Source organism: Caloenas nicobarica, chromosome 1, assembly GCF_036013445.1.
Source record: "Caloenas nicobarica isolate bCalNic1 chromosome 1, bCalNic1.hap1, whole genome shotgun sequence".
In the NCBI taxonomy this organism is placed as follows: Eukaryota; Metazoa; Chordata; class Aves; order Columbiformes; family Columbidae; genus Caloenas; species Caloenas nicobarica.
The window spans coordinates 14,410,740-14,423,932 of NC_088245.1; the positions used below are offsets into that span (position 1 = coordinate 14,410,740).

The window sequence follows — 13,193 nt, forward strand, 5'->3', positions numbered from 1 at the left end:
TCAGACTGTTACGCTCCAGGAAAAGGCACTTTTTTCTATCCTTTTTAATTTTTTTTTTATTTTTATTAAAAGAAATTATATTCCTCTGGCTCCCTCCAGCTGGAAGCATGCTACGTGCATCAGTGGGTTTGTGTATTTCCAATAGACTCATACTGTCACTTAACACACTCCTCTAGATCTCATATCTGCAGACTTCCTATAACTTCAGATAAAAAGGTCTTGCTCTGTGGCCAACAATTTGCAACGCTATTTATCATTTTGCCAGATTGGAAAATCTTATGTTTGTTAACGCTCTTTCCAAATTCTTACACATTCATAACTACATTAGTTTTAGGAATTTGTGGTACTCTTAGGGAAATTTAGATACTTTTCGTAGATCCAGTACCAAACAGATGAGAAATGTCTACTGAATGAAATGTAGACTATGATGCATAAGATACCTGATGTCATGATATACCTACAAATAGCCTTTCCAGAAACCTGCTTCCGAATGCACTATAATCAGAAGTGAATTCTAACTATACAACAACCTGAAAATATTCCCTCAATACAATGAGTAACAGTAAACCCAAACTAAATTCTGAATGTAAATAAAGACTAAACTTTTTTTTTTTATGACCTAACAGTCAAATTTAATGCACTAGAGTAAAAACACAAACAGAACTGAAGTTACTGACCAGTTACCTATTCAGTAATTTTTAGGTATTGATATATTCTGAGAAGTTATCACATCTCTCTGCGTAAATATCTTGCCAAACATTCAGGGATGTATTAACAAGAATAAAACACGCAAAAGTATGCCAGACAAAGGGTTGAATTCCATTTTATCTAGTAACAACATAGCTCAAAAAATAAAGTGGATAAAGTCAATCCTCTTTAAGAAAAGCATATTTGACAAGAAAGCAGAAGTGAGATGAAAAGTGTAGAAAATGAAAAATGGTTGGCAGAATCGAACCGATTTGACGAAGCAGCTTAACAATCATTTTGGTAGAGGAAAAAGTATTGGTTAATTTTGGTTTGTACACCATAGCTATAACAACAAAAATATCCACTTGCCTACTGGTTGTAATATGAAATTAACGGCCCTTGTCCCCTTCAATGAAAATTAGTTGATTTAATTTGAATTGGTGTTCATAACTCTTGCACGATGTTTCATGCATAAATTCACTCGTGTACTATACTAAGGCACATTTTTATAAAAAGAATAATGTCATATTTCTGTCTAAATGTGGGAAACCTAAAATGAAATACTGCTCTTCTACAAACCATAACTGAGTAGACTCCCAGAACCTCTGCAAAATGCACTCGCAATAGGCATTATAAAGTTTCTTTGTATCCTTCCATTCTGTAATAACTGCACATGGACACAATGCACATTTCATATTCTGCACAGTGGGTCCACGTGGACACACAAATCATACCCCTAGTTGTTCCATAAGCCTGAAAAAGCATCAACTGCGGCACCTAGGTAAGGAAACCCTATGAATTATTGTTTTTGTAGGATGCAGACTGCATATCCCCCAGTTGCACTATTTTAGCATTGTGTGAAAGTACACTTGCATTTTTCCCCTATTAAAAAGAATGGTTTATCTTCTAAAATACTTCAGCCACATGCTTGACCTAGCCATAAATCCAGCCAGAACATCAACTGTGCAAGTTCTATCCCAGGCACAGAAGGTAACTGCCCAGTGGTCGTGGCAACATCATCCTCACTCTGTTAAATTATTACACAAAAGTGCATCTAAAGAAAAACATTTAAAGATCTTGTCTTCTGAAATGGCTGCAGAAATCAATAGTGCTTTAACCTCCCTTATCTCTTGCTTTAAAAACCAAGCAAATAAATTCAAACAAACAAATTCGGTGACATGTTACAGTAACTCACAATGCATTAAAACCAGTGTCACGACAAATTAGAACTACTAAGTAGTACAGTGACTATTCTGGAGGAAAAGGAGCACTGAAAACTTCTCAAGCGAATAAAGACCCATATTCACACATGCACATCAGTAGTCTAAAATGAAAAAAAAATTAAAATCTTACTTTAACTTCCTCTCAAAACAACCTTCACTAGATGTGTGAAAACTTTATTTTAAGATAGCACAAAAACAAGAGAAATTTCAACATTTAAGGGGGTAACTGAAAGAATTTTCATTTGTAGGAGTGGAAATTTTCTTGTTCTTCCCCCCACCCCCGTCCCACCCTCCCCCACCCTCGGGTGCTACTCTCCTGTACTAGTTAGTGAGGAAAAACATGGAACCCAATTACAGCAAAAAGTTACAGCAGCAAAAATTTAGTCTCTTATCAACTGCAAAGATCCCACTTCTGAAAGGAACAGCTTAATTTTTGCTTGAAAAAGTATGAGGACATTTTAAGGACTAATTAACACAAAAAGGTGAAAGTTAGATTAAGATTCAAATTTTAAGTTGAAATTCTATTTAGTAAAAATGAAATATTTTCAACAAATCCTAGCATTAAACAGAAAACTGAAATTTTGCTGCTTATTAGCATCAAATTTCATTTTCGAAAAGCTAATAAGCAGAATTTTCATGTGAATAGAAATTACGCACAGAAACAAGAAGCAATAAGAAATATCATGAAATCAGCAACATGGGAGATCTTAAAGCAGCTGCCAGTCCTTCTTGAATCTTGACTGAGATTGTTGATCAACTCTAAAGCCAAAGCATGCTATTTTCTGGCAGTACATGGGGAGAATTAATAATTATTTGGTTCATGTACAGCCTTTCAGTTAACAACTTAAAGAGCAAATAAAATTAATGTTGAATCAGTTAATAAGCCAAATATTTTATTTAAAACATTTTAAACTTCTGTACAATTCAAGAACGATTTCCAAGCTGTACGCACAAACAAGAAAATAAAAGCTTGTGGTATCTAACAGCAAAATGTAGTGATACTGCTACAGATAACTCGGCTCCTAAATATTTACTCTATTTGAAAAATACATTTATAGGATAACTAAGGCACAAATCAGTGGAATATAAATTGTATTAAACTTTTCAAGACAAAAAATACAATTAAGTGTCATGCCTAGATCAAACTACTTCCAAAATTTATTTTAAATTCTGTTGCATTTTATGTTACTTTATATCAGACATTTCAAGAAGTTTTAATTAAAATTTAATGTGAAAATAGTTTTCATAATTAAAAATATTATTAAAATAATGTATAAAATTCTATTTTGCTATAAACAGACTTAATTTCAACTTCTTTGCCCTAACCTAGTTAAGGTTTAATATAATCTTTTTATATCTTCACAGCGCAATGTACATGCGTTTAGAAAAATAAAGAATTACAGCTATTCTTTAATAACACTGCCATCTAGTGTACACCCTAAGTTAAAGAACTTATTTGAATTTTTTTCATTCTGCAATTTAGTCTAAGGGGGAATTATACTCCATGTACTACTTTACTGTGCATTGGCATAATGACTTTTTTTTTCTTATCTGGAATGCATGTTAAACATGCAGACATTAATTTTGCAAAATGTCCTGGTTTTGTTAAAAACAAGACCAGTTCTCTTTTAGTGAATTTTCCTTTCAGCTACGTTCTTCTAAGTACCTTCTAAGTAACTGCACTTTTCTGAATTTAGCTACATGTTTTTTGAGACACTGTTCGCTCCGGACTGATAAGATGACCAATGGAATGCAGAAGAAGGTCATGTTAAATTTATTGCTATAACAACCAAGAATTCTGGTAACAGGACATATTTGCAAGGAGAGGCGGACAGAACAGGTGACTAAAACTGACCAACTGAGTATTCCATAATCGTCATACACCCTATAAAAGAGGGAGATCATGAGAGTCTCGCTCTCTTCAACCATGGCCGGCATCTGAAGAGGCCCCTGTCAGTGGTGCCTGTGATGCGAGGCCTGGATCCAGACCCTGCATCCCTAAATCCAGTTCCGGTTTGCTGTGATGTCCCACCCAGGACTTTCGGGTGCCTGCCCTGCAGCTGCTGGAGGCATGCCAGCTCCATCCTCCACCAAGGGAAGGGCAAAGCTGCGCTACCCCAGAATATTCAAGATTGGGTTTGTATATTTTGTATCTCTTCTCCATGTATTAGTAGCATTAGTAAAGCCTTTAAAACTTTTTTTTCCAACTAGTAAGGCTCTCTTCCTTATCTTTTCTATCACCTTTTCCTATGCAGAGGGTGGGGGGGATTAACAGAGAGCATCTGCCACGGTTTGTCGCCTTGCATTAAACCTTAACACAAATACACTGCAAAACTCTGTTATCTAAAACATTCAAGTCTTAAGTATACCAAGTTGGTTTTGATAGCCAAAAATAAGACAACACACAGCTAACACCCTATACACAAATTTTACTACACAGTACTCCCAGTCTCGTCATCATCATTCCCCTTCACATTACTTGAAAAAATTAAACTGAAATTTGTTCCTTCAGACTGACAGAGTTCAGGCAAAGCCCTAAATTTCACAGTTGCAGTTGGATAGCCAATTGTTTTGCTTTTTGACTGTTCTTTCATCTTATGCCTTAAAGGTTGCACTCTTTCCATCTTAAAAATGAAATTTTTTTGGAAGATCACTGTTACAGTGTCTTAAAACACGTGAAGAAAGAAAGGCTGAGAGAAAGAAAGGCTTAAAACAAGAAGTATCTACGTGGTGGATCATCAGTAGATTTAGAGCACAAGTGAGACAAATCTGAACATTACTTGGATTGTATCTTATTTTCTTCTGAGTTTCTATAACAGTCTCATAAGACTCCATTTCTCACTAAACTAAACCTAGATCATTGCTGATAAACTAGCACCATTAAACAAGACAGTCACCTTTTACCTCAATATTCTGATATTCAGCTTCAACACTTCTTGTCTTTAATCAAAAAACACACTACTTAGAGCAAACCACAAAACCAGTGTCCAGTAAGGAAACAGGTGTGACCAATACCTTGACTGACAGACTTGACCGACAGACTTCACAGTGCAGTGAATTAAAGAATCGACACAACGTTCATACAAAAGCAATTCTCTCAGGCTACATCTGACACTATCCAGAAGCAACAAGTCAATAGATATAGCTGACCCAATTCATGCATTTTTATGAACACTAAGGTCTCTGTGTTCTTTGTACTCTGAAGTTGCTCTAAGTAGCTACAAGGCTGCAGCTCTCATCCCAAGGCTGGTCAGAAACTGCTTGACTCAAAAACCTTTGAAGTCTCTTCATATGGCATTTGCCCATAGGAAACTTCACATAGCTTTGAAATACAGAGTCAGGGTTCCTTCTGAAAGCACAGTGAATTCCTGAGGTGCTGTGAGACGACAGAAGAAAGGCACAAAACAAGTATAGGGTGCATAAATCTGTCTAAACTTGATTTTTTTCAGCTATATCCTGAGCACCTCTGAAAGCTACTCTATAGACCACTCATGGGGGTACAGTCTGAAGGCTGAAAAATCACTCATCTAATTACAAAAAAGTAAATGCTTGTAATAACAGATTTTTGAGGCTGCTGTCTAATAATTTCTCGTGCCTCAGATCACATAACAACCTTTAACTAAAGGAGCTTGAGTGAAAGCATTATGTGAAGGTGTAAGTTGCCTACAGCATCTGTAAAGCACCTGGGTCCTCACCACTGACAAATATCTTCATATACCATTGATTAAAGTACTACAATTCCCTGACTCCTCTATGGCCTCATTTTACCATATGTATATTTACCATTGGTTGTTCTACAGATACGAGAGATTAATTTTACCAAACATTTGTGTGAACCCTGTACAACAATGATTAAGGCAGTAGCAAAATTTTTTGGGTATCTTGACCATATGTTCCCCAGAACTTCACATGAATGCAGATATCAGGTTTAAATTGGTTCGATTTGAGACCTAACAAGGAAAGGTACGAAATATTTCTGTAAGTAAGCGGGGTGGACTAGATGACCTTCAGATGTCCTTTCCAACCCAAACTATTCTATGATTCTGTAAGTAAAAATTAAGCACAACTAGAAAGCAGGAAAGAAACTAAGATCTTCTAAGGTGGACATGAAAGATCCAAGAATCAAGCTGACAACAGGAAACTATCTTCACTTATACAGAAGAGATTTTTTTTACACTTTGCAAAACCAGAGCTCTAGAAAAAACTCTAAATTTGCTTAATTCCACCCAACTCTATAGTTATGCTGCCATCTAGTGAAGTGGATACTGACTCTGCAAGGCTGTTAAATTTGGTCCAGATGGAAAACATTATTCCTAAGATACACGTATCACAGCAAACACCTTTCACCCGCAAAATCTTATCCTTCCCTCTGCTCCTTCCTCACCACTACATTTTTGTAACATGCTTTACAAGTTGACTAATTTTGGCCACAGGATAGAACATTTGTACGCTTAACTTCGAAAGGCTAAAAGACGTCAATGAGAAGCCAAGGACCTAATCAATACAGATCACAGTCCGGGATAGTGAAAAAGTTAGTTATTAGAAGGTTTCAGACCATTAGACAGATAAAATCTTGAATTCATAGCTAGTAATAAAGATAAATATTACTCTGAGCCTTCAACTTAAATTACCGTTGTCATTGTTTTCTCAAAACATTTCATTAGAACAATGACTTACAAAAGCAATGTAAAACCTCTTCAAAAATTCCAGACAGTAAAAAGGAATCAAAGAAAGTAAGTACACACTCACCTGGGAAAATATATTTGCAGTTGGGGCAACTCTGTTGTCCACAATACTATATAATATTGCTAACAATCTGTCCAGGGGAAATGGCTTTGGCCCAAGGAGGTGATTGCTGGTCTGCAACAGAAAGAAGATTTTTCAATACAACAGATCTTTCCTGGAGCACCAAAAGATGTTATTCTCACATCTTTTTAGTCTCTGGGAAGGCACTGTAATTCACAACAGTCTTTCATACAGCCAACTTATATATTATGGAAAACACTGAATACATGCTTGATTAAGATACAGACATGGACCTCTATTTAACATGGCAAGAGTTCTAGCTGCACAATAAATAGGAACATTTTTGAGCTATTACAGAGGATCTGATGCCAAATTCCTGTGACTAGATTTATAGATTTATTTATTTGTTTATTTGCTACATTTTATGGGATTCTCAAGGTGCACATAGTTTTCTTCACAGTTTATAAACAGTCAGACAAGTCAGGTTTCTTAACAGCACAAAGAATTTCTAGCCAGCAAAAAAATTTAAAGGTTTAGATTTATTCTATTGTCTATAGTCAGTCTATAATCCACTATCACCTACAAAGAACTGCATATAACAGAAAAATAGTTTTTATGAATCTATAAAATCGAACAACTTTTATTCTTGTGTTTTGCTTACTGAAGACAAATATTTTACTAGCATTTGTGTTTTGAGAATAAAAAGAGAAGATTCTGCTAAAGTATCATTGTATCCACTTTCTTCGAATCATCTTAGCCAAAGCCTTTTCCTCTCGCAGAGGTGCAAAGTCATAGCAAGAGATCCTCATCTCAAATGACATATTAAACTACTCTAATAAGCAGCCATATGGTCTAGAACATGAGTAGAATGACTTGGCGATGGGCATCAATTTTAACACAGGAAACTATACTTAAACATGAGGAAAAAAATGTACATTCCTGAGGGTGGTTAAACACTGTAACTTATTGCCCTGGCATGTTGCAGAGTCTCCATCCTTGGAGATATTCAAAACCAACTGGACATGGTCCTGAGCAACCTGCTCTAGGTGACCCTGCTTGAGCAGGGGGGTTTGACTAGACCAGAGGTCCTTGCCCACCTCAGCTCTTCTGTGAATTTTGCTTTCTAAAACCAATTTTTTTTAAAAATTCTATCAACTATCTCTGGAGGAATAAAATGTATTAACTGCTCATTTGTTGTTGTTTCCCCCCCCCAAATTGCTGACTTTTGAATATTTTTGGCTGGTTCTAACTTTTTAAATTTTCTCTTTTGCTTCCTGTATATCACAATAAAAATGTTACCATTTTGGTACTAAAACCAAAGGAAACATTTTTGATCATGAAAGTAGAAATGATAACACTTCAACAAATGCCTTTACTACTATATTTCTACTTCCTTAACATACACTCAACCACAGAGTAACTGCAGCTGTAAGGGACCTTAGGAGGTCTCTGGTCAAACCCCTCCTGGTCAAACCAGGTTGCTCAAGACTTCATCAGTCCCATCTTGGAAACCTCCAAGGACAGAGACTGTGTCATGTCCCTGGGAAACCAGTGTCACTGCCTGGCTGTCCTCATAAGGAAAAGGGTTTTCCTTATATCCAGTAAAAAGAACTCATTTCAGCTTACACTATTTCTCACTCTCTCACCACTGTATCTGATAGTCTTGATGATCTCCCTGCAGGTACAGGACAGGCTGCTTTTAGGCCTCCATTGTCCAGCCTGAACACCTGCAGTTCCCTCAGCCTCTCCTCACAGGGCAGGTACCCCAGCTCTGACCATTTTGATACCTCTCCACTGAACTTGTTCCAGTTTATTGAGGTGTGTCTTGTACTGGAGGGGGGACAAAACTGGACAGAGATGCAGCCCAAAGAATGCTGAGTGTGAGGGCCCACAGTGCATCCATCTCCCATGAGTTTAGCTGCCTAAAATAGAGTTGAGGTGGCTGAGCCCAAGGTCAGCTCCCTTGAGGTAAGAGCTGCTGCATAAAGAGCTACCTGCCAGCTACAGACAAACTGTGTTGTTATCAGAACACAGGATATTTACTCAACTTTGCATTTACAGAGATATTCTGTCCCTTATTCTTCTTTGCACCATACACACGGTCTTCTCACCTCAGTTGACATCGACGGACATTCTAGGCATTACAGTACCTAGCAACATTGAATTCAACTGAATTCACAGAAATATGAGTTCTTGATTTGTTAAATATTTTTAAAATAACCAGTTTTACAAAAAAGGAAAAGTACAGCTCATAGGGCAAAACTGGGTATAACAACAACTCAGGCAGCATTGTTAGGACTACAGCAATTTATTTATGACCCAGGCTGTCAAAAGTGCTGACAAAGGAAATACAAGTATTTCATTCTCTCTACTTTGACATCGAGTTTCCTTTTCTGTAGCGTACACTGATTTATTCTTACTAGCACAACAGTCAAGAATGAAGAGGAATTTCAGAAGGAAATTTGTTTAAAAATGCTTCTGGGAAAGAACGCTTCTCAAATACACCACCAGCACCTCTGTGTCATTAGTCATCAGAAAAACATGATCACTGTTTTCTTCAGCACAACAAAAAGGTATTTCCAATATATGTTTTAGCTTTTGAAATCCAGGAGGTGTCCCCAAAGCTACCTCTTGGCTAACAAAGAAAGCAGTGTGAAAAACAATAGAAACGTGTATTCAAAACTTTAGCACAGCCCCTTCAGTCAGAATGCAGGTATGGTGTAAGTTATGAACTGTACAATCCCCTGCCCTTCTGCTTCTGAACACACCAGTTCTATGAAGCATATTCTTTACTCTCGACAGCAAAAAGTTAGCAAACATACAGTAATTAAAATGCATACGCTCCAAGCAGCTAGCAAGCACAATTAGCATATGGCAATCCCTGAAGTTGTGTTTAGTACACAGTTCCATCACAAGTTTCTTGGTCTTAATACAAGCAGCTCTCCACTTAGAATACTGACTTAAGTTTTCAAATTATTGCAGAGAAATGCTTTCTTCTGGAAATGCCAGTGAGTTAATTCTGATAGAGTGTAACTTCTAGAAGAAGCACTTCATTTTTATTTCTTTAACAGAAATGAATTCCTGGAAGAATAGGAATGGCTTAGAAATTTCTCCAAATAGAACATAGCAAAGAATAAGACTTTTTCAAATCTTCTGCAAGGAGCTAAGGCAGAATACTACATAAGAACAGTAGTTATAAAAATCCAAGGAACTCTTCATCTCACTTAAAACCAAACAAAGATTACCTTCCACATTCAAAAAACCTCTTCAAAAAGTTTTATAGCCATCATATGAACTCTGTGTTTTCCATCATCTTTCCACCTTGGCAATACGCCCGTCTAATGGTTCGAAAAAGACTTTTCCGCTTTTGTCACCATCTGTTCTTGTGGTTTTTATCTACAGTGTCAGAATTTCATGTCTCCACTGTTTAACTGGTCTAAGTCTTTCATCATCACACAACTGTGAGCCACATATTCACATTCCAAAATTTCACAAACACAATGAGAACCAAAAGCATTCTTTAAAGAGTAAAAGCTTAACCCCAACTAAATTACCTGCACAAGAAGGAGAAAGTCCCTAACCTCAGTTGGCTGAATTTTCAACCCTTTTAGCATATACTTAAAGACAGAACTATACTTCTCACTTTTTTTAGCAGAAAGCATTTCTGACCTTCCCTGGTTGCTATATGAATGAAGCATCTTCAGTTGCAAGCTAGAAATTCTGATACAAATTAAGTCCTAGACGGAAGTTGAAGCAGATATACTAGATGAACTTTTTTTCCAATAAAAAATCTCACCAACACACTTGATCTCTGACAGACCGACATCTGAAAAAAACATATTCCTGCAAAAGTAGCTTCACCAGGAATGTATCTCACTTGTCACTGAACTAGAAAAACATTGTTCCAGGGCGACCATGCAAAGAAACCCAACAAATTCTGCTGTTATCAGCAACAAGGCAATTAATAGAATGATAAAGTCATTTTTTTCCTCTCGTTGACAAGTTTTACTTTTTCTAATTAAAAAAAACACGGCCTCTGGACCGAACAGTTAAAAATCAAATTTTTAGCCTGCCTGTACCTAAACTTTTAAAGAAGGATTTATTTCATCTAACGTCAGCTTCCTGCCAAGTAGGTATGTACAGACAAAATAGTTTCCTAAGTTCCCATTATAGCCAGTAGAAATCAAATCAATACAGTTTATGGTGCAATTCATCTGACTGAACTTAGAACCTACTTTAGCACGAGATGAATCACACCCTACACTCCAATGACTGCATCGACTAGCTCTGCACTGTCTATAAAAAGACGCCAGCTTAGATGCAGGCACCCACATGGAGTTCAGTGAATCTGATCTGTAAATCAGTCTTTAGACGAGTTTCTCTGAGGGAAGGTGTATTGATCTAAGCTGTCACACCAACTGAAGCAAATGAGCCTTTATTTATAAGACTACGTTTGTAATCCGTTATCCCTATATTTCAGTTTCCCTCACTATAGAATCATAGTACCAAAATATACAAGTTTACATCTGGGTGATTGTATCTCTGTGCAAATATTTATAAAAGTTACAGTACAGTAAAACAAACGTAGGTCTGGAAGATCCTCTTGGGATCTGTAGTTCTGTTCCCCACTATCACAGCTACCAGGCCTCAAAAACTTTCAAAACTAGACTGTGCTCTGACCTACAAGCAATTTTGGTTTCTGATATCAATGCTTAAAGCAAAAGGGTCCTTACCTGTAAACTATAAAGCAACACATAAGCAGAGAACCAGTGCTCTGTAACTAAAAGCAAAGGTACTCTTGAAATACCACAGTGTTCCTGTTCTATTAATTAATCCCCAAGACATCCTCCTGTTTCTTGTATGCAATCAGAGTTTAATGTAACACAGTCAACTCAAGAGATATTTTCTGATAACTGCATTTGATTTACTAGGATTACGAAGTTCTAATTCTCTTCAAAGTAGCACTTATTTTTAATACAACAAAGAGGTGCAAGAATTAGATCATTTGCAGTCTTAGAAGTCTTTGCTGATTATGCAAGTTACTTGTTAAAGTTGAACAGCAAACCAAGCTTCTTTAACCGCACACGTCTAGTCATGCTTTCAGAATACCAGTTCAACGCTTAGGTTGTAGGGTAAATGTAAAGTATACAAAATTAGAATTAGTCTCATTAAAGTGAAAAAGTAACTGAAATGTTACTCAACTTTTTGACCATTAATTTTGGTTACATTACATTTGTTTGAGTTACCCTCATTTACAGTTCTTTCCTTAGTAATTCCTTCTGTTCTGTTTTTTGCACCTACTCGGTAGCATATAGTTTGCTGCAGGAACAATAATACAAGGAAAGTTAATTTATCATTAAATGCAGGCATTTCTGAACACTAAGCAGTGAACTCAGATACAAGTCCATTTAACATAAACAATGACAAGAGAACATGCCCTAAGGTACAGTTAAGGTGATCACAACCTCAGTATTTCTTTATCAAATGTCAATTTTTCTGTTTATTTTACATTCCTAGCTGTTCTCATCATCCAAGTTGGAAATCTATTGCCAAGAAAGAATAAAACAAAACACCTTTTCTGCAGAGGATGCAAGAAAAGAAGAACATGTTGATCTAAGATACAATAATTATTCCTTCGCCTGAAAATTATTTATCACCTAATTAAGACATGGAGGTATTTCAAGAATATAGCAGTCCTAAAAATCATCAAATGCTCCAGAAGTTCTCAGGAATTTCACATGCCAGGGACAAAACACATGAGGTCTACACGTACAGGACACATGCATTCAGAGACTTCAGAATTCTTGAACTTACATAAATATCTACCTAGCAGCATAACACATTGCACTGTTGAAGTAAATCCATGCATATTTACACTTTCACCTGCAAAAACTGTGCCCATACAGAAAAAAGAGAACTTGGAAAAAAGTCTTTGGATAGCCAAGGACTCTATCGTCCTCCAGGGGCAGGAGAAAAATTAGGGAAAAAGCTATAGGTAGGATCAGAAGCAAAGGATTATTAGGCAAAGCATCCTATTATTTTTTTTTTCATATTATTTACACTGCCTGTAGCACAGAGAAGAAAAGGATATAATGATTGTTTCATCAGGGATTTAGTGCTGTTTGCACTTATCTTCATTTACAGATTTGTTTAAAAATAAGTCAACAATATTTGATTTCTCTTTTTACATTACAGTTATAAATACACATACAGGTATTTGCTTTTCCTAGTATATCAAGCCTCTGTCGGTAAAAACCGGTATAGTTCCACTGAAATCAATGATATTAAGCTATTTATAACCATGAAAATGATAGTTAATATCTGATGGAATCCTAAACAAGAGACAGGAGTGCAAAGTTTCTAAGCCTCAACACACAAACATAAGCTCTTACATCTCGCTGCAGCACTGGGAATTAAAGCAACTTGACTTTCAAAACTACTAACCACCTATTACTCCAACATCTTTGAAAGGAATTCTGATATTTGGCTCTTCCATGTATGATGTCCTTTAACTAGCTTTATTAAGCACATTTTCTT

The 13,193-nt window shown here is 36.4% G+C and overlaps 1 protein-coding gene across 3 annotated transcripts in view; it reads right to left on the bottom strand.

Annotated features, from left to right (window-relative positions):
• ORC5 (origin recognition complex subunit 5) overlaps positions 1 to 13,193 on the bottom strand; it is a 77,050-nt gene that overhangs the window by 37,606 nt on the left and 26,251 nt on the right. For 2 of the 3 annotated variants that reach the window (XM_065640933.1, XM_065640923.1), the window contains one exon: positions 6,660 to 6,770. In XM_065640933.1, coding sequence (XP_065497005.1) covers positions 6,660 to 6,770 — 111 coding nt within the window. Of the gene's footprint in view, positions 1 to 6,659; positions 6,771 to 11,858; positions 11,976 to 13,193 lie in introns of all 3 variants that reach the window. The other variant, XM_065640915.1, reaches the window with a different exon arrangement.